This window comes from Bombus huntii, unplaced genomic scaffold (genome assembly GCF_024542735.1).
Source record: "Bombus huntii isolate Logan2020A unplaced genomic scaffold, iyBomHunt1.1 ctg00000067.1, whole genome shotgun sequence".
NCBI classification, from domain to species: Eukaryota; Metazoa; Arthropoda; class Insecta; order Hymenoptera; family Apidae; genus Bombus; species Bombus huntii.
This window is the reverse complement of record NW_026099326.1, coordinates 244,848-267,138: the sequence shown is the minus strand read 5'-3', so window position 1 is coordinate 267,138 and position 22,291 is coordinate 244,848. Positions and strand designations below refer to the sequence as shown.

Genomic DNA, 22,291 nt, shown 5'->3' with positions numbered 1-22,291 from the left:
ATGGAGGTTTTCATGAATGTGATAAGGACTAGATCGAATGTTTTAACACTTATAACTAGAATGCGTATTTTTATACAAGTTTGTAGTTTTACGAACATAATCAAAGAAATAAAATTTTAATCGAGATTTATTTTCTTATATACGTATATTTTAGCGCATTTTATGCATTTTGCGCCATTTGCGTACTTTTCAATTTCGCACGAACGTATAAAGATCAGCAATATAATTATAACGCTTCTTAAAAATGTGAAAAATCCTGGTTTCCTAAAAGCTTGCAATTGATTTCAGAAAAATTTTTACCAGATAAATTATGGTAACTCTGAAAAACAAAATTTCACGATAAAATGATTTCCGGGTAAAATACACATAAAAGATGATTTAGACGTGTTTGAACGTGTTCGTTTTCTTTTTTAATAGCGATATGTTCTTACCCTCTGCCACACGAAGACGTTATGGACCATTGCGCATTCACAAAACACGATGCCAAGGCCTATGAAAACCGACGTAACGACTGCCGGTGTGACACCAATTACCTCTCAGAGAAAAGACATCGACTCCCGACTGTCGGACGCCAACGCCGCGACGCATCTTAGTCCCCATCAGAGATAAGGCCCCAACCCCGACTTTCGGACTCCTTGGAATCCACACCAAACCCCCCAACATCCCCAAGCCAGGGTGTATATAAGCCGAGACTTCATCCAGCCCGGGGAGTTCTCGTTCTAGTTACTGTTCTTGTACAACACCCCTTTCTCTGTTCAACATTATTCTACTGTAAGTGCCAAAGTCATAATAAAGTTCGATAAAAGAGAATTAATAGTTGGGCTGCGACTCAGCTTTCTTTTCTCTCGCAACCCAAGTATCCATTTTACGTGACACCGGCGTCGAATGAAACTGGATGAATGTATACAATATCATACCTGAAAGCATTGTTAAAGGATTATTATAACACGTATGCCATAACAAGCGGGACAAAGAATCAGCGCAAATACATATTCTCAATACATATAATTCTCGAAGCGTAAACTATATACATATGCTTTTCATTGAAATTTTCAATACTAGTCGCAAATTATTTTTCAATTAATTTATTATTTAAGTCTTTATATATCAATTCTCGACGAATAAATTACTTAAATTATAGAGAATCTATCTTCAGACAATAGAGAATTCAATATTTTTGGTCGTTAAGTAATTTACAAATTTCTAAAACGATTACGTTCGAAGTTTTGGACAGTATTTGAAGTTTCTAACATGACATTAAAAAAAAAATAAATAAATTTTATGATATAATTAAAAAAACGTTGTAGTCTATCATAATTTCTATTCCGTCAAATTTATTAAAACGCAGTTTTCTTCTGAACAGAGTCAAAATGTCCGTCTTGAATCGAGTTCAACAGCTTAACGATCGATCGAGCGAATGATAGCTGTGTAAACTAGCATGACACAACGTAAACTTTAGATTAGATCTCGATCCATCCACCAGCCGTATTCATGCATGACATGAATATTCTGTTTCAGCTCTTTATAAATTAATCTGTTAAAACTTCCCTAAAAGACGATCATTTTTATTTTTCTAAGAAAAATAATGACTATTCGGCGTTAAAATTAACTTTATTTCCATTAGATTTCTAAACTGATTTCATACACTCAGAGATAGTTCACAGTATCTTTTAGATTCATGCCTGAATTCAAGAAAAATTAAACGTATAACTTATGTACTAGTATCTTTCAAAAGGTTAAAGTTGACAGAATTGAAGGAATTGGTTCTTACCAGTTAGAAAGACGGGAATGCTAATGAAAAACCCTCCGACAGCACATATCCGGCTGATGGATGATTTTTGCAGGTACTTGTTACTCCTGAAACAGACAAAATTTGAAGTGAAAGTCAGTTTCACGATTCTATGATAATTGAGCGAAATATAAATGTTAAGGAAATTCGAGGATTTGGGAATACAAATTATTGACTATATTTCCCACACAACAGTTATACATCTATATTACTCTCTGAAGAACGTCTTGCACGCACGCTGGTCGCCAACCGACTATCCTAGATTCTTCTAACATCTGGCAACAGTCTTTTGTCCCCACTAAGTCCTTGACGCCCTCTAACCCTTACACACACACTCTCATGTACAGTGTAAATGTATCACTTCCCTAACAATAAAGGAACCAGTTTTTTGTTTAACAGCCAAGAATCTTTCAAAAATTCTACTGTAATTGATACTTCAAATATATTTAGTCAGACAAAGGATAATCATAATCGCAACGTTAATCTTAACTTTAATTCAAGGATCAAACAGTATCATTATACATATAAAAGTAAACATAAAGTCTATCCACATTATTGTTATTATTATTATTATATGTTATTCTATAATTGATTTTTATTTCTTTATTATCAACATTATTCTATTTTCTATAATGATTCAATTATAGATCTTATTTTTTGTCAATCATATTTCACTGAAAAGATCACTTTGAAAATAATCTAATAGTAAAAAATGAAAAATAATCTTTTTCTACCTTGTCTTCATTTTTTACAAACTCTGTCCACCGCCGTAAACCTATTAAATGCATGAAACGACAAAGCAAAGCTGCTTCACATAATTCCCCGCTCACGCAGTGTCAATCAGCTCACGACCGCAAACGATACTGCTAATTTCCAGCGACCACGAACGATTTCACCGTAATTGCCGGTGTGAAATTTACCAATACGTGCTCGAATTGGTCAATAATGGATAGAGCGCTCTTGCACATACTAATCTACCAACAAATAATATTGACTCAATTGAACAACAGCGCATAGATTAACGGACAAACTGCATGTTCCAAACAGATTTACAATCACGGCAGAAAATACATGCCGTTATAGATGTTTCCTGGTCAAGATTAATTTCCACGCGTTAAGAACATTGTAACCGGAATCTAGGAAGAACTAGCACTTCCTGGAATAATACTATTGTGTCCTCGATGAATGTCTCTCCGCAATGCCCTCGAGTGAGTTGTTTTTGTCTTCGGTCGTACGACGTCCGGGATGAGAATTCGGGGAACGGTTTTGCGCTGCTTTAATACTCGCACAACCATCCATCCATGGGACTGCATCTTTTTAGGAGGACCAGTGATTAATCTTTTCCCACTCATTTTCATCTCTAATTTCTCATGAGGCTAAGATTCCTGCATCTTTTACCATAATAATTTATTAATACTATTAATAAATTGAGACAATTTTATACGTCGTATTTTGCGTTATAAGATGACTTGTAATTTGTAAAATTTACCTGTAAAATTCCTTTGTTTGTTTTACCGAAGCAATAGTTGGCATTTCTATACGACAATAAGAATTTGTTAATACTAATAATTTGTACGGTTATCATGTTATCATTCTTCTAATGGATAGTATATTATTGAAACTTTTTTAATATTGAAACGCGATATTTTTTTGGAGAAGAAGTGCATAGTAGTAAAGAGTTGAATTCTACGGACGTAAAAAGTGGACATAACATTTTCTGTACATGGAGTCGCCTGGCCTAAACATTTTATGATTTCCGGGCAAAATACAGACGAATCCAGCGCTGATTTTAAAGTAGCTTCATCCAAATAAGCCACAATAAGAAATTCCCACGAAACAGTTGCGTTCATCCCCTTTCGAGGTCGCCGACCTCTTTGAATGCGTTTCAAGAGCGTCGTACCAATGAAACTTCGAGTTCTAAACTAATTTCTCAGCCTTTTCCGTTAAATTTAACCTTCCGCGTTAGTGTATTTCGGACGAGCTCCTATTTTACGCTTTCGTCGACTTCACCAACGTAACACGCAGCATCCGCAAGTAAAACTGTCTCTTAAATTTGATGTGACACCAATACACGACGAGAAGAATCACAATGCCATTTTTATTCCACTTCGTTAATTTTTCGTCGTAAGGTTTAGCTGTAAATAGGATTAAAAAAATTTAGATTAACGAGGAATTTAAAATTGATCTGTTAAATCAACAATTTCTATTAGTTGTCAATAGATTTTATAAGCCTCAGATTACTGAGAAATTATACACATTGCAAAATATTTACCATTGGTTACCCACGCTACACGTAAATTTGATCAATCTACCAATGCACTAACACTGCAATAAATTTCTATTGCAACATTCCACGCTCCTTTGCCGCACCTTAAACTCCTCGCTAGATTTATTCCACCTTAAAGTGTCACATAACTCCTACGACACCGATATCAAATCTTAAACTCCACCAAATTCCAGAGAAACTTGATTTCGTCGAAAGTAAGAGATTAAACTTAAAAAGCAATTTATTTCATCTTTAAACTATCCCAAACTTCTTAAATATAATTTATATATATAAAATATTATACACTTATTGTGTGCATTATATATTTCAAGAACTTTGCAATAAAAAATAAAACTTATTACATTTAAGATATGGTTATATCGCACAGGCTCGAATATGATAAAGAGGTTAAATAAATGTCTCGAATCTCCGCAACAAACTCACACAAACCACCTAAAACACGTATACACAATGTGCATTCACTACGAACTCGACTCCCATTCCCTGCCAAAATCACAGGCATGCAGAGTCAATTTCACTGCTCGAGCTAGTTGAATAGGGAAGAAGGTCGAGAGCTGGAGTTAAGGAGCATAGTTGGTAAAGAATCGCGTGCCGCCGCGCCATTAAGATCAAGCCCACGATCTCAACAATAAATATTAGACGGTTCTCTGACCTGCATTTCGCGTGCGACTCGGAACGATTCAAAAACGCGTAAATTTCCCATGAGTCGAATCAAACGTTCGCGATTTATCGCATTTAGGTTATATCGATATTGTCCACGAGTGGAGGCATTCAAACACAGATTGCTTTGTGTCACTCTATCGTAACTGCCCGTAATACATGATAATTTAATTTCGAATTCTTTCGAATATATGCACGTAACGAAAAATTTGTATTGGTTCGTCAATTGCAGGCCAACCAGTTGTTAGCCAGTGAAAATAATGTAGATAATAATAGTGAAGAATTAGCTCGAGAAGAGTAAACAAACAAGGCGCCTTAATAAAAGGCACAATGTGGGTCCGCAAAGTGATGGGATTTCGGCGCATGCGCATTGTTTCGCATCAACTTACAATTAGACATGCACGAAAGCTTCATTTCTGCCGCATACATACTTGGATTCGCGTGCATGAAATTCACAAAGTAGGTTATTGCTTGAAAAACAGCTTTAATCGAGCGAAGCTTTTAACCAGACTGAAATCAAGTCTTGGTTTCTTTAGAAATTCAGATGGAATAAGAGAAACCTATTTTATCTGTGGATAAAGGTTAGGCTGCATCAGTTGGCTTATATGACTTTCCGGTGACTTTGAAGGGTAATACGGCGCCGGCGGTCGAGAAGGTAACTTCTCTATTGAACGAGATCTCATTGATCTCGTCTAAGCAGGAAGAGTCTGTCGGCCCTTTGATTTTATACGAGTCTTTCCATTCACGATCGTGCGAGCTGGCTACAGGCGACGACACGGACCCCCGACAAAACTGTCTGAGCCTATTCAAGGCGACGTCAAATAGTTTCACTCGGAGAGATGAATGGAGATAAGAATCACCGGAGCGTCTCTGCGCTTCGATGACAATGATATTTGGTAAATCCTCTTCTTGTTTCTCGTTTTGAAAGAAGGTTGTAAAGAAGAGTGCTACTAGATCGTCTAGGGAAATCACACGGTATATATTGCGTAATGCTATTTGTTTCGATCATTCGCGGAGAGACGCGATCGCGAGATATCACGTCAACGAGAGTTGTAAGTTCTCGTTACGATTAAACAATCGACGCCACGAACTGATCGATTCCCTTATTTCGATTATGATAATAAGGGTAGTTCAATGAAATTTCACAGAATTAACACAACTAAATTAATGTTTATTGCAACAACTTATTAACTAGAAAGATATAAATGGAACAACAAAAAGAAATGTGACTACGTAATGCGCGATATAAGATATGTGTTGACTGTTTGGCTTCTCGAAACGTTCTGATTTTTTCTGGAAGGCGACCCCCACTACCTTCGGATCACGCCACATTCTTTTACGCCAGATAAAATAACGGCCACGAATCGACGTTTCTGGAGGTCGCCCTGCTTAATGAACCATGCGCTTGCCACTACAATGTTTGTTTTGCCGGGCAGCCGCGACGATCCGTCTGCGACATTATAGTGCCGCGACCGACAGTTAAGAATATAATCTATGGCAAGCCGCATGGCGTAACACTATTGATTTATCAAAAATAACAAGAGGTTAAGGAGCTTTGGGAAGGTTGATTCAATTTTTTATAACCTGACATCTCTTTGAACAAATGTCTTAAGAAACGCTTGAATAAAATGTTAAAAAAAATAATAATCTTTTAATGAAATAATCATCTAAAATGAAATCTTTTCCTGTATTTTTAGACAATAAGATTTACTATATCCTACGCCATAATAAGAATCAATTTGCTATGAACTGGTATCTCGGAAATTGTAAGAATTCAGAAAATATAAGGAGGCCGGAAGAGGTAAATGAAATCCACAGAAACATTGACCCAACCTCAGCGCAGTTAGCCGACAAACTAAAATATCTCGCTGCCTTTTCTATATTTACGACCAGAACGTGGTCATTAATTGAGTCTAGCGACTGCACCGTAGACGAGTCACTGACCGATGTTGCTTTAATGGATATGCGGAAAATCACGTGTTCCAGGTTCCAGGGATGTAGTTGTTTTCATTTCCGGAGAATACGGTCGACTCGCGTGTGTATACCAATCTATCTGAGGATAGGTGTTCGTTAGAATTACTAACTATATTACTTTCAACCTTGTGATTAAAATTTTTAAACGTCACTTAATAGCAATTCAGTCGAGTAAGTACAAACTTTCAAATGTCCTAATTTCCAAATCTTTATATTTTTTAATCTCAAAGATATTTTATTATTTGCCGTAGATCAAGCTTCGTGTTACCGGTACTGTAACATTACAATCCTACGAGAAGCAGAAAATAGTGAAAAAATCTGACCTAATAGATAGTAGTCAATATTCCTTTGACGCGTCTTATGCGAACCGCAGTTAGAGGAAATGCAAATAAGCTCTTGCGAAACGGTTTGCCGCACGACAAGCCTACGAACAACGCCCAATGCAAGTTCGGTGGGAGTTACAGGAAGAGGGACGTCTAAAATCAACTAGGAATCCCTATTCAATCGTCCAATTTTCGATTCCGGCATTGAACTTCCCGAAGAAAATTAAATACAATTCCGACTCGAGATTTAATTTCAGTCTCGTAGCTAATGCAATCTAATCGCGTTTGCAAGGCTACGCTTCCGGTCAGAAGCCACGCGCTTCGATCGCGTACTTTCCGCATCGGAAGCGTACGCTTCGGTACTAACCGCGTCGATTTTCAAAGGAATCATTGGACACCGGAAGAAGAAGAAGGAGTAAGAATAAAAGCACGTAAACCGGCAGGAAGTCAATCGAGACAAAATCTATATCGTTGAAAGTCGAAAAAAGACCCGAATTTAGGCTACAGTACATATTCGAATTGAATATATTCAAGGTTTAGATTTTCTTCTCCTGAAAATTATAAACATAAATGAGTCGACAAGCGATCTTGAAAAGCGTCTGTTCCATCTAGATTATGTAAATTGCGTGAATTACCGTTAGCCATAATTCATAATTTATCGAAAAAGCGCGCTTCTTCTCAACCACGCTTTCCCCTACCAGCACCGACATTATCGGCAGATCGATAAGTATCAAAATACCACAAAGATATTAATCTCATCTTTCTTCTAACCGCGAAAAAATGCCGCGCAAATGATAAAACAACAGATCAGCCAGAAACATCGAATTCTCCACGCTTCCGACTGCAAGAAGAAAAACAAAGTTATTTGTGTATGATGGAAACGTCTTTGGACGATGCTCTTGTCACAGACGAAATTCGAGCAGCTGTATATAACAAACCGAAATTCCGAACGCCTTATCGCGTGTGACCGTCCGGTCAGCATCCGTTCTCAGCCGCCTGAGTGGCATTCGATCACTCCAGCCGTTCTCCGAATTTTACACTAAGTATAAACAAAACCTTCTCCCACTCCAACGAATGGAAGAATATAAATTCTCCCTTCAAAATCATCCAGTCAGTCTAATAAAAAAATTCTTAACTAATCCAAATATCGAAAGTACATCATCGCGAACCGAAAAAATTGTATAAATTGACTAAAAAATAAAAAGGACTTTATCTCCTTGTCGGAAATTAACAAGTTCCTTACTTTTTACCTTAATTTTACACGACACTCTTAAGCGGTCGAGTGCGCGCGAGAATAGCATCGCGGATCGGCATTTCCACGGTGAGGATTGTAAAATGGTTACGCAGATGATGGATCATACGCATGGACCGTAGAGACTATCGTGAATGATGGATCAGACACACATACGCGTTCTTCGCTCTTCCGATATTCTTCGTAACAACTGCTGCGACCTCGTCATTGGAAACGATCTCGGGAAATTCAATCGAATAGCGAGGAAATTTATAGAAAGCTACAGCTGTGTTCGAGTATTATTCTAGAGAAAAGTGGTTAACTCTATGAGACTAACGATACAATACGTCTCAAGATAACTTTTAGGAAAATGATTGTACCTTTAAAATTCTTTCGACACTTTTCGGTATATTCTTGTCATTGATTCTGAAAGTATTTGATTAATTTGCTGGTTAATAGGAAGTTGGTTAAAACCGAAGTTAGTTAAAGAAATAAGTAAACACGAAACCCGTGGATACTCTAGACATATGATTCTACCTGCACGCGACAAAAATATTCATGATCTGAACAAGGAAAGAAGTGTTGTTAGATTCGCGTCATGCTGCAAATGAAAGATTTACAGCTCGAACCCAATTATCTGTTACATTACATTCTCGGGCACGTGTAGGCTGAACGTCATGATATATGAACACAAGTATAGAAAGAACAACATGGATATTTCGCGCGAAGAAAACGAAGCTTCACATATACAGTGTATAACCACTCGACAGTATTTGCTCACGAAAAATACGAGTTGTTAAAGTCTAACAAAAATTACGTATACAGTGGCAAAGAAGAAAACTGTTATGCCGTTTACTCTTATTTCTAATTGACAGAAAGTCGTCAACGAACAAAGAGCGCTTTTTCTTATTCTCTGTACCTTCGCGATGCAATCACAGAAATTCTCCAAAATGCTTCGTGTCGACTAAACAAAGAAAAAAAAATGGCAGCTGCTAAGAGCAAACTACCTCCGGAATTTTCTTCGTTTCTAAGTGAACCAGGAAGAAAGAAGGGAAGGGTTAATGACGCCGAAACTGAAGGGTGGCCACGGATCGTTTGAAAGGGGCCACGACAACCGTTACGATTCAGTCGCACCTGTTCCTCTTCCTAGGTTACCACGCCGAACCATTGCGCGCTTTTACGAGCGTTCCCGCGATAGTTTCCTGGCACTTGCTCGTCCTTTCAACGAAGGGTCGATCGGTTAATTTAAACTCTCGAAGGCTTTGTCCAGTCGGTAACATCGATAAGCTTAAGTCGAAATACGGATTTCTCGTAAATTCAGAATTTTATTGCCACCAGGATGTATATGGAGGCGACAGATGAAAACACGATGTAAATTAGATTTCTTGCTTTTATAGAGAAGCAATTTTTAAATTGAACACCAGTCGTCGATCGGTTCTGTAGATCGTTTTTAATAACAAAATAAATTTGGTTAGTCCATAAAGGTTTGTTCGTGTGAATCTTCCCATAGATCATCCGTAACGTAAATACCGCTATAACCGGCTGCAGATACATTTTCCTTGAACATGTGGCGGCACTTGACAGTAAACTTCCCAACAGTTTACGTCGCTTGACGCACGACACAAAGACCCTATACCTGCGGACAAGATGATTGCCAGATGTCGATACATTCGTACCGAATATTTCCAGCTAGCCTAAGGACCGCTATAAATCTTAGGATTTATTTTAGCTAAGGTCCTCCAAAGAGACAAACAGTCTTTGTTTATCAGTCTCGAAGTCGACCACCTACCACGGGGACACACGAGAAATCTGCTATCTCTCACATACGACGCTGCCCGCTAGCAACACCCTCTCAAGGGCAGCTAGCATCCTTTTCTAACGACCAACACGAATTAGCCAATAAACATTAACGTACATTTCCCTCACTTTCCGAACCAAAGCTTTTCTCAACGAATCCGATGCCTTCGCATCCTTAGACACATCCCAACGAGTCTTCCTCCGCAGCAGCATCGCGACAAAAATGTCAGTCTATTACCGCGAGTTACCGCAGTATATCACGATCGTTATACTTACACGGTTCGAGCCGAATAATTATCTAAGCTCTCGACATCTCGTGCAATCATTGTCCGCACTCGCAGCGTATCTCGAATCGTAGCTATCCAAGCTCTATCTAATAACCGCGCATTCGCGAACCGAATACAATCGCGAATCCTGCATCAAGTGTACTCATTGACATTAGAGTGAATAAACATTTATCGTTCAAGAAATCTGAGTTTTCCTTCCGACCCTATCACGACATACCACCTCAAACAAATAAATCAAAATCGTAAAGTATGTTATAAATAAAATCTGACTTCGCGAGGTGTTGATCCCTCATAAAAGAAGTCTTCTATATCTCGCAGATGATTCATAACATGACGTCTACTTTAACTTGTTCCTTATACCTCCTTGTCGAAAAAGTTAATAGTTTACAAATTCGAACATTACATATGTGACGGAAGAAAAGAGAGAGAGAGAGCGTTTCGTCCCGGGACTACCGGTGGACTCGTCAGTAAGGCTATGCCCGGTAGTCCCTGCCTTAGACGTAGAGCGAGTCTCGCTAGGTGCGGTATTTATATCAATCGCTCGTATATTCGACCACTAGCGAGTTAGACAGACAGACTCGTTGTCGTCGTAGCCCTCTAGTGTTGGCGGTTGGTACCCGCGGCTCGACCTGTCGGCGTCCTATTGATACCGATCCGCCACACATATCTACATAACATCGGCCATTATATTTGCCAAACCAAATTTGTTTTCTTGTAACATTCTGTGATTAATTAATGCTACAACAAACTTAATATAGAGTGTCACGTGCAAAATTTGCACGATAAATCAGATGACTACGATACAATCTTCAAATACGATCGTATCTTTCGTATACAAATTGATAGTTTCCACCTAACTGACAGATTTTTATACCCTTGGAAAAATAACGTCTTGACGAACAATTCACGCCAATCAACGCCAAGAATGAATCACGCAAATTCTACTGGAAGTCCTCTATTCACTTTTTCGATTTATCATCAGCTGGAAACATCAAAATTATCGGCTGGTGATTGGGAATTAATCGAAAAATAAATTACAAGCATTGAGACACGCGAGTGCCCGTTTCTTTCTCTATTTTTCTGTCTGCTTGTTGGAATATTAAGGCGCAGTCACGGCCCGCCAAATTTATTCCCGTTCCGTAGTGCCCTGTGTCGGTGAAAAAATTTGAAATGCCGGATTCGAAGGCGTGGAATGCCAACAGCCACGACAGAGAGCCCTCTTCTCTCTTTCTGGTGGAAAGACGAACGGGTGCACGCGTATGCTCGGACGCTCTGACGCACGAAGAACCGCCCGTGAACAGAAACCAGACACGCGTGTAACGTTAAACCGGGCCGTCGATGAAAAACGAACAAGACTTTCGCGACCGATGGGCGTTTTCAATGACAGATCGAATCGTTCAGTTTCACGGTTCGTTCGGGGTCACAGTAGCGTTCATCTTGGCATAAAAACGCGCTAGAGACGATTTCTCATACATTGGTTAAAGTTGATATGTGTTTCGGCGAATTGTCGTTTGGAGGAGCGATACACCTAAAGAAACGCACATATTCATAAGAATCTACGTTTCGTATTCTTCGTATCGATATCTTTATTTTTATTGGTCGTATCATGTTCGATGTGATAGTTGGTTTTTTAGCTAGTGAATTAACAAGATTTAATAAGAAATTTAGTACAAATGCTCCATGCGTCGTGTTTGACACGTCGTTGTTAAACTCTCATTTATAGGAAATTCAAAGCTGTATTTTCTCACCCAGCTTAAACCTTACGAACTCTTTTCACGCGTTCCACCCGTCATTGAACGAAACGATGAAAACGTTCATCCATCCACGTCTCTCCAGTAATAATCCAATTAACCTGTTTCCCCAATAAGTCGAAATCCGCGATCGAAATGCGCGCCTACTTTAGGATCGCGCCATCTAACAACGAAAGAAGAAAACTTCGTGAGCCAGCAACTACTTTGTCCAAAAGTGGCTTTATTCGAAAAGTCTGCTGTTCAGCGTGTTCGCGCCAGCAGCACCAGAGATCCCTTATCACGGACCATTTAAGTAATGAGCCGCCACTTAGCAGCGCCGCTTGTCTTTCATTCTTCTCGTGTCTCTGTGATCGTCGTCGCCGTCGTTGGTGTCGTCGTTGGTGTCGTCGTTGGACCTGTGTCATACTTCGGCTTTTTTTCCTTTCATCCTCGCGTCTCAGACTCGGTAGCGTGGTACGGAAGGAGGGACGGGCACCGAGCTTCGAGTGACAATGAGCAAGCGAAGAGGAACGGCCGTCTACTACTGGGACCCACCATTAAAGTTCGTGCTTCTTTCGGAGCACGTCTGCACACCCCAGGGCTCCTTCTCCTTCGCTAACAATGCCACTTTGCAGACTTCGCTGTTATCTTCAGTCGGACGACCTTCGGCTAAGGCTTCCTAGCTGGCGTGCACCAGAGACACTGACCGAGAACCCTCTTGCTTTTGGTCTTTCGTTGCCAGTTGACTCATTCATAGGGAACACCATTGTCGGAGAATTAGTTTCAGAACGAAGGAGAATTGTTGGTGATCTTTAGTTACTTTAGAGCGGAAGGTTTCGTAATTTGTAATTTGTAGTTTACAACAGAAATTCCTATTGTTTATTAGGGAACTTATGCCGCAGTTCCTTACATTTGAGGGAGGTCTATGGTAGAAATTTTTATGGTAGAAAAATATCGTAGGAGTCAGCCTCCATTATTAATAATACGGATACAGCTGTGCATATTTTACTTTGTAATTTTAACACGAAAATATCCAGTGATCTTCGGAGTATTTGAAAACATTTTGGAAACAATTAATTTGTTAACTGCGGAGTTTATTTCCTTACATATGGGGGAGAGGTCCATGGTAGAAATTTTTCAGGAGCGCGAGTAACCCGTAAAAATATCGTAGGATAATTAATTGTTAATAATACGGATACAGCTGTGTATATTTTACTTTGTTATTAATTTTAACACGAAAATATCCAACGATCTTCGGAGTATTTGAAAACATTTTGGAAACAATTAATTTTTAACTTTTTAAAGTTTAATTTCAAAAATGCCTCTATGGGGTGAGCAGGTAAAATCAAGCAATAACGAATAAACACGTCGAACGTAGTTAAGTGGTTAAGAGCACAAGAAGACAGTTCTTCGCATACCCGTCGACACTCGGACTATTCCTTCTAGCTAAACAGCTCTCTAGGAGAAAATCGAGCATTCCAATTCAGCAGAATCTTGAATTGTCTGGAAGCCCCGGAGGCAAAGCAGGGGAAACAACCGTTGAGCGAAAGGACGAGGAAAAGAGAGAAAGAAGGGAAACGAGAAGCGTCCGGTGACGTTGCAATTTTAATCGTCCTCCGGTTATCTCTTCTGGGCACACTGCGATAGTGTGACACAACCGGTAATATTAACTTAGCAGACAGCTGTAAAAGTTAGTCGTGGTGATAATGTAGCATAAAGAATGGCTGTGTCCTGTGTCATCGAACGATCGATAAGCCGCTAGTTATCAATGTCTAAGCTAGATCTATTGTTCAGAAAAGAAAACAAAGGATGGTCGACCACAGAAAACGGTACACTTTCTTCCCTAAAGGCCATTCTGCCAGATGTGGTTAATCGAAGCAGTAGCTCAGATGTAAACTGTCCTCTTCTCTTTACTCTTAGTTAACCAATAGTTGGGCGAATCACCAGAAATTTACAACAGGGGCCCCAATCGGTGACCTGGAAATTCTGGGGCCTGAATACCTGTCTAACGAACACCTGTCTACTTCGATCAGTGTTTGCGTTACCGTTGCTTACCACCAGCCAAAATAAATAATTACAAAGCATGATTTAACACTAACTCTACCAGGCCTGGTCAAAAGGCCGTGTTTCAACATTTAATTTAGAATTGTACAGTCATTGTTGTTTCTTCTCTTCTTCTAACTTTATGTAGATTCTTACGTTAACAAAAATTGAGAAATTGATTAGTCGGATAATATAAGAATTTACATAAAGTTGGAGGAAGAAAAGAAACAACGACGAACGCACAATTTCAAATTAAATTTTGAAACCGGTCATTTGACCGGGTTTAGCAAGGCTAGCGTTAAGATAATAAATTCGCACTCTTATAAACCGATTTATAGAATACTGCTCCCACTATAGTAAAATGAAATATACTATAAATAGACGAAGAATTTCATATGTTGCTTAAAAACGTTTCTCGCAAAGAACCAATCTTTAATCTAAATATATATATATATCCAAACTCCGGAATATACTCTGCCCGTTCCCAAATCTCATTCTATGCTAATTTGATTATCTGAAATCGCAGTGCACGAGTTTCAAGATCGACAGCTAATTTCGTCCGTGTCCAATCTTCATTATTCTCTTCTTCTCTGTTATTTGTTCTCGAAACAAAAGTTACGATACGTCTCTGTAATTGCATACATTACAATGTTAACGGCTCGTTCTCCAACATTTCGAACAGCTTGAACAAATCTCGTTCCAATGGCCTGCCAATCAAGCCTAGTTGTGGAATAACGCAACACGCACAATATCAGCCGCATCTTCGTAGTTTGGTACATTAAAATAGTCAGTGGAATATAGTGGCATAGATTTGACTGCGAAATCCTGGGACACTCTATATAAGGAAAGGACCCTATCAAGGGAAGAACAAGATTCGAGTAAAACCTGATCGAACAGTAATATTCGTTGGAAAAACTTGTTACATGGTAATATTTGCAGGAAAACATCGTTGCACAATTACGGTCACAAGGGAGACATGGTCACACGGTAACATTCGCAAGAAACTTTAATATGCCAATCACGCACAACGTCTGGATGCTTTAAGAAACAATGATCTTTCTATCTGCCGAAGAGCACACGACATTTTCCCACGCGAATCAAACTCGCCACGCGATAAAAGACCGCCACTGGCCAAAAAACTGAGCGAAAGAAAAAGGACGGAATTAAAGAACCGAAGAGAAAACTCAAAACGGCGTGTCCGTTGAGGGTAATCACAGTGTTACGACCGTTCGCGGAGAGACGCGGTCGCGAGGAAAACGCGTCAGCGAGAGGCGTAAATTCTCGCTACGATTCGGTGAATCGACGCCGCGAAGTAGTCGTTCCCCTGTTTCGGTTAAGATAACAGAGGTGGTTAAATGAATATGACACAGCAGAGTAAATTATATTTCACCGTTTATTCCAACAACTTATAACGAAGACAGTTACGCTGGTGCGTATGTACGAGATGAGTGAGTGACTGATCTACGGGTGTGTATACCCGGTTGAAGGATGTTGACCGTTCGAAGGATGTAAAATCAGTACTGTCTTGGGAGACGATGCTGTCTCGGAGGAAAGCTAAGGATGGGTGTGTCTAGCGCACGGGACCATCGGATTTGTTGGTGACGATTTTAGTTAGGAGAGTGAGGGAATAGGCTTCGTTGTTAATTGGTCACACGAAGGGTCTTAACCGCCCTCGAAAGAAAGTGGTTAGTGGGAGGAAAGTTGCAGCGTACGTGAGAAAAACTAACTTTCCCTTGTCACGCCGTGGTAGACAATAGTCTTTGGAAATTCTTCGGAAACAGACGTTTGTTTGGTTTGAAGGACCTTTACTAGGAAATCTATGAGATTTATGGAAGGTACTTGAGACTGTTGAGGGTACGCAGTGAGTATCCGAAGACATCTGGTTGCCATCTTGCCCGCGGTGTGTGGCCTCGGCTAGGTAGAGTGTTACGCGACGTAACACACAGTGATTTGGCCGACGATTTCGGCCAATCTGCATAACTTAACGCGCGTTTCCATTCGCTAGTAATTAGAGTCGGCGATGCTTACTTTGTCTCGGTCGGCAACGAAAAAGATAAAAAAGAAATCCGATTGACCAACGATAAGGGAACTTCCGAGCAGAAACCACAGATCCCATCTCGAGGAGTATGTATCGTCTTTAACGAGCCTTATTTTCGCTTTCGAGTTGCGTGTCACGGGAGGCGAGCATATCTATATTCCCTTTGTAACTTGATCTGCACTGCACTGTGTGTATTCGATAATATTTTTCGCGAACGTGCGTGCTGAATTTGCTGGGAGAATTATTAGGTAAAACGGAGAATATTGCAATTTCTACACAAAGGACGTGTCACGATCTTTCAGCTTGGTCACAAATTAATATAGCGTAGTCTATATAAAAAAAAATCTTACTAATAAAATTATTATACGATTTCCTGCGTGCACGACGCTCGAGGAATAAACGAAAGTGTAATTTTCATTTTCAAGGTTCGCGTCATGAAACATACGCATTTACGGATACATCTCACTACACAGTATCGTATTGTGATTGCAGACACGTGTTTGATCAGTAAAAACGGGACACGCGGTCGGTGAACGCTTGCACGTCAAGTACAGGATGTGAATTTTTGCGTTTCGTCCTCCAGGCCGCGTGAGAAGAAACACTAGACAGGCCTCAGATATATCGCACGGGATACGGGACACTGCGTTTGTTCCAGACGCACACAGATAGGCCACGCATGGACGAATGAGAACTTATATTCCGGCACAAGGATAATGATTGAGGATAGCGTCGCCAGATTATAGAAATTAATGGTAATCATCGTTCGACCGCGAATCCCGCGAATTCCCAGCTACCAGGAAAATGCTTATTTTTCTTTTCTTTATCAATACCTAAGTAAGTTTGAAAAGTTACATGTACAACAGCAACAATGTAAATATGGATGCTGTTGACATTTAGGAGGGAAAATGTGGATGACTATGAGAGTCCTCTTTCCATCATATGTATAGTTCGGATTAAAGGATATTTGTATCTCAACGTTTATTTGCACTTTTAGAAGTTTCTCTTTGTGTATTTTGTTTGACTTCCGAATTTTCAAAGATAACAGTATCTTAAGGATACAAACTTTAAACGTATATATTTTTCACACCTTGTTCGACCTTCGGGTTGAGTAAAGTACGGATTATGTACAAAGGTATTTAAAGCGTTATGAATCACAGATTTACCCAGCGTGGTATAAAACGAAAACTCTACTCACCAATGTCCTTGATACGAAGTCTTGACGAGTTTCACAGTGAAGAGGAACTGTATAGCGCACATGAGGAGACAGCAGAGGTTTAGGGAGAGGGCGAGTGCGCACAGCGCTAACGTCACCTCGTAGACAATCGTATACTCTTTCGGGCTGATCAGGCTACTCGGCGTCACCGTTAACGGTGAGATCTTCAGCAAGAAGATCAACGAGAGTAGCGCCAGTAACAACGACACTAGACACAATAAACCCAAACTGGTCAACGTCTCTTTCGCGCTAACCTCGTGGTCCTTGTGATTCCTTGACAGGGACGACGACCAGGAAGCGTTCAAGGGGTACGCCGTGGAACCGGGACCGGTTAACTGTCCCCCGGTAGTCGTACCCTGAAGAGCAGGTGCAGGCGAAGGTGTCGCCTGACTGGGTAATCTGGACAGTCTCGAGATATCAAAGCCTCCATTCGCTTTAGGTCTGCTGTCCTGGTGCAGCGGCGCCGGGGATATCACCCCCAATGTAGTCGACAGATTATTATTATTGTTATTGTTATTCCCACCGGCAACAGGACTGACGCTGTTCACAGAATGCTTCGACGTGGACAACGTGGACAGATTAAGAGCGTGCGAGTGATTCAATCGTTGAGAAAGATTGTTCACGCTCAACTGAGAATGATTCAAAGGGTGTCTGTGAGTGGAAGATGGCGTGGTGGCAGCCTGATGCACGTTGGCTCTTTGATGGACCACCGAGTCGTAAACGTCGACTCCCCATCCTTGGCTTCCCCCTGTCGTTCCACGAACGTTGTTGTTTTGGTTGTAATGATGGTGTTGCTGTTGATCCTGTTGGTGACCAGAATGATGGTGGTGGTGGTGGCCGCCGTGCAACGAGCCCGAGCTCGCCTGGTAGTCATTGTGCTGGTGCCTGGAGCCCGCTGACGACGGTTGCCCCATCAGGATATGCTTCAGCATTACTCGACGCTGGAATGCCTGAGGAAGACTGCGCTTCTTCCTGCTCCTCTACATGGCGCTACGCGGGACTCGCTTCTGAGCACGTCTTTCTCGTTGGAGGCTTCTTCTTTCTTTTCTTTCCCAGTAGAATTTTTACACAATTCTTTCTCTCTTTTATCATTAAATTACCTTTAATTCTTAACGATCTTTAATCTTTGTCTCTTCTTTCCTATATATATATTTTTGTTTACTTTTCTCCGTAGCGAATTTTGTCTTTCTGACGCGGGATTAGGTTCCTGGACTTAGGGAGTTGCTACACGCCAGCTCCACCATGGCGACGGCATTCACTAGGCAGCCTACATAGCCACCTTTCAGCTCACGCTTCGGGATACTTTTTTCGCTGAGATTCTCCGCGATAAGGCATGAAAGCAGAGACCACCGTCTGCGGAGGCATGATTATTCTATTGTTCCTTTTAACGAGTAATCGTTTTACTCGAGTCCTCTTACTAAACCGTAAGTACAAAAGACTATTATACTTAGATAGGTACTTGGTCTCAAGAACCAACTTATTTTGGTCTTTCGATTAAGTTCTTAATTAAATGCTCAATTAGATATTCATAAATATATCTTCATAATATTTCCCTCATCTATTTCTTTGACATTCTAGCAACCTCGTTAAGACGTCCGCCACTTCAACTTCTATCTACAAGTGGCAAAAACTGAAGCTGACCTTCTTCATGGAGAAACATGCCGGAAATGGCATCCGCACGTGTGAATAATTATACTCAGTGTCCAGGTAGTTTTTTCGATCATCCGATAGAAGTCGTTTCTGTTTTTCAGAGTTCGTTCACGCCTCCAGAATGTAAAAATATCCAAGGAAGTACCATTAGGAAGCAATGAAATTCAGAGCTTCTGTGGTTATTCCTTTTTCTGATTGTTTCTTTTCTTTGCCCAAAATGGATGATTTCTATATCAAATTGTTTATTCGTATTTTTTTTTTAATATTCCTTGAGATTTTCAATCAACTCGATTTCGAATTTTTTACCATCCGATCTTCTGGTTGACGTCGTTAAGAAAGAGGAACGAGTGCACAGGAAGCATGGTCGGCGTGAGCATGATTAGATCCGGTCTGCCCGATGACCTTGCCAGTGATAATAGCGGTTCGTTAAGGTGGTTGCAGTCTTGGTTTGCTTCTGTTTCGATTTCCAGCGAACTCGTCAGCCGGCATGGCTTCCGAGATGCTCCCCCTGAAACAAGTCGAAAAGAAATAATTAATGGACTCTCTGTTCGATTGTACGTGGATGACAAGCTGACCGTAAAAAGAAATATACAAATACGATTAGAAAATATAATCCGAACCCCTTTCGGTTTGATCTGAAGGTTTCTTTTTCTAGATGGAACCAAAGATTCTTATCTGGTTTATGGTGAGCTAAGGAACTCTTTGAAAACAGCATTTATAACTTTCGAAAAAGAGACAGGTATTTCTTGCGCGAACAATTGAATAATTAATTCGTTCTCTAAATATCCTTATCTGTTGTTCCTAAAATACATAATGATTGGAAGCTTCTTACGGGAAGCGCAATCAGCCGCTGATATCATTGAAGTCGAAACGCCATTAAAACCATATTACGATTCGCATGCGACATGCTCCATTCATGAAAACACAAAAGCAATAAACAAGTACAAATCAACGAAATAAATCCTCCGAGAACGAGACGTTACAGGAATTATACCATTGCGAGGATACAAAAGACTTGCTCATGAGCTACTTCCTTCAAGTAGTCGAGCGGTGTATTTTCCGGTCGTTAACTTCCATATAATGGGATATTAAAGAGTACGGATACAACGCTGCTATTTTTCAACTGTTCATTATCAAATTACGCAGCGGGAATCGTTGCAACGACAAAACTGTAACGACTCGTACCTGCGTATCTTCCATTTAGCTGCGGTAAACGCTGACTTGTCTGCGTTTTTTTTTTCACTTCCTCGTTACGGAAACCAGGAAAAGTGATTCACAATACAGTTTCTAACTGTACTTCTCGCGATTCTTTCTTAGAAACAAGCAATTGCTTCTTTTCAATTTCCTAAATCTATAATAAAACAGTCCATTCCTTGAATAGAAATTAACTTTAAAACTTTAGGCGCATACATTGTACGTATCGTATGTATGTATTTTGATTTGAAAAGAAACGCGGCAAACGCCTTTGAAAAGACGTTAGGTTTTCAACGCCTTAACTAACTTAATTCCAGCGAGTTGTAAATCTGCTGCATCTCCAACATCTGAATATCAATCTTTTACAATGACTTGTTCTCCAATTTATTAAAATTACATCTCTCCCGTTGCACCGACCTTCTTTAAAGGTTCCCGCGGCAGGTTGAACTCGCATCACGTATCTTCCCTCTTCCTTCCACCCCCTGTTCCCTTTCTCTTTCTATCGGACGGGAAGAGCGGGAACGCTTAAAACGCGCGAATCACGCGAGCGCCTCACGATTTGCGAAACATCACGTGAAAATCACCGATCCGATCTCCGTGCGCGCGGTGCACCGTGGGGGTAACGATTAAATCGACAGGATATACTTTATTGGCTATTCCGTTATTACAGGCTGTAGTTGGCGGGGAAATAGTCACTATGGATCGATGAACTCCATTGTAACAACGCACCTTCGAATTGCATCGGAAACGCTTCTGTATTGCGTCCACCGTATAACCTATCATCGTGTGTTTAGGGTAAATCAGTGGATCGGAAGTTACGTTTCTATGTTTCTCGCCTGTCAGTATAATACTGTGCAAGAGATACAGCAAGATCCTAAAATCATTCGAGTACAAGTAGCGTAAAATGGTCGTTTAAATTTCAATAAATTAACTATTCATACGTTAATTGTACGCGGTCAGGATTAAGGGGTACGGCGATGGAGAAGATTTTGTTAGCTAGATGTTGAGTAAATAATCGAAGATGATAATTTTATAAATGTTTCGTATTTATGATGATGGAAAAGATTTAATTTGAGTTACGTTACGTTTGAATAAGATAGACTTTTCCAAGAGTGGAGGATTTGTAGAGATAGTGGACGTAATAGTAGTATGATTTAATACTTGATGTGTCTTTTTTTTCTTTGACATATAGGTCACTGTGGGGAGTAATATTGATCTAGATATAACTATCTTTTCTGAGAAGTACGTATATGCTTATGGGAACTATGTTTGGTTAATCAATAGAGCCATTCTTTTGAGAAATTGAATCTAGAAGAATTCGACGATACTTTGCCTTGTTTCAATAGTACATCATTTTAAAGAAACGCCTGCGATTATAGTATATAATTGCACATAGGTATATGCAAAATTGCATTTTCAAATAATTAAATAAAAAATATAGGAATGTATCAATGGGAAGAATATTTGTTAAAGATCTTTCCTTTCTAATCAAATTCGTCCAACAACCCCATTCTCGTCAAACATAAAATGAACGGTGCCTTTCTCAAAGAAACAAGAAGAAAATTGCTGTCGTTCTAAAGTTCTTCTCCATTGCTAAATTACCGTTCGTGTTTCTAGTTACACTCCAATTATTCGATTGTAAGAAGCAAGCAATCCCTCCATCCAAGGGCTAGATATAGTTTCTCGAGTAGTTCTCTTCAATACCGTTATATCGATGAACTCTTTTTGAATAAAGTTCACATTTATAAAGCAAACACAATAAAATACGACAGGACAATTGTAATCGATAAATAACATTTTATTAGGATATTATAAGAAGCTAAGATATCGAGTTCTAATTGTGAATATCAAGCGCTCGTCGTTTGAGGAGATTACCAATATTTTCTTCCTTAACAATATCAATTACGAAGTTTCGATACCGTTTATGACATTAAGATCTCTTGATAAAGTTGTATCGTTAAAATCTTACTGTTCCTAGGGAAAATATATAGTTAATATATATAGTTAAATATATGTCGGAGATGAAAGGACACCGGAATCTTGGGATAGCCCCGCAACATTGCAATCTAAAGTCT

At 39.8% G+C, this 22,291-nt stretch overlaps 1 protein-coding gene across 3 annotated transcripts; it reads right to left on the bottom strand.

Annotated features, from left to right (window-relative positions):
- Positions 1-810: 810 nt before the first annotated feature.
- Positions 811-19,530, bottom strand: LOC126876187 (serum factor response D-like). Of its 3 annotated transcripts, none has more exons than XM_050639038.1 (3): positions 17,355-19,530; positions 1,772-1,857; positions 811-917 (listed from the first exon to the last, which is right to left on the bottom strand). In XM_050639038.1, exons 1-3 carry the CDS (start codon positions 18,302-18,304, stop codon positions 811-813), a joined length of 1,143 nt encoding a protein of 380 aa, XP_050494995.1. In that variant the 5' UTR covers positions 18,305-19,530. The 3 variants fall into 3 exon arrangements, 2 of the variants coding, with proteins under 2 accessions (XP_050494995.1, XP_050494996.1); XM_050639039.1 differs by lacking the exon at positions 811-917 and adding an exon at positions 946-1,682; XR_007693990.1 differs by lacking the exons at positions 811-917; positions 17,355-19,530 and adding an exon at positions 2,524-2,749 and having other exon boundaries at positions 1,640-1,857.
- Positions 19,531-22,291: the final 2,761 nt, after the last annotated feature.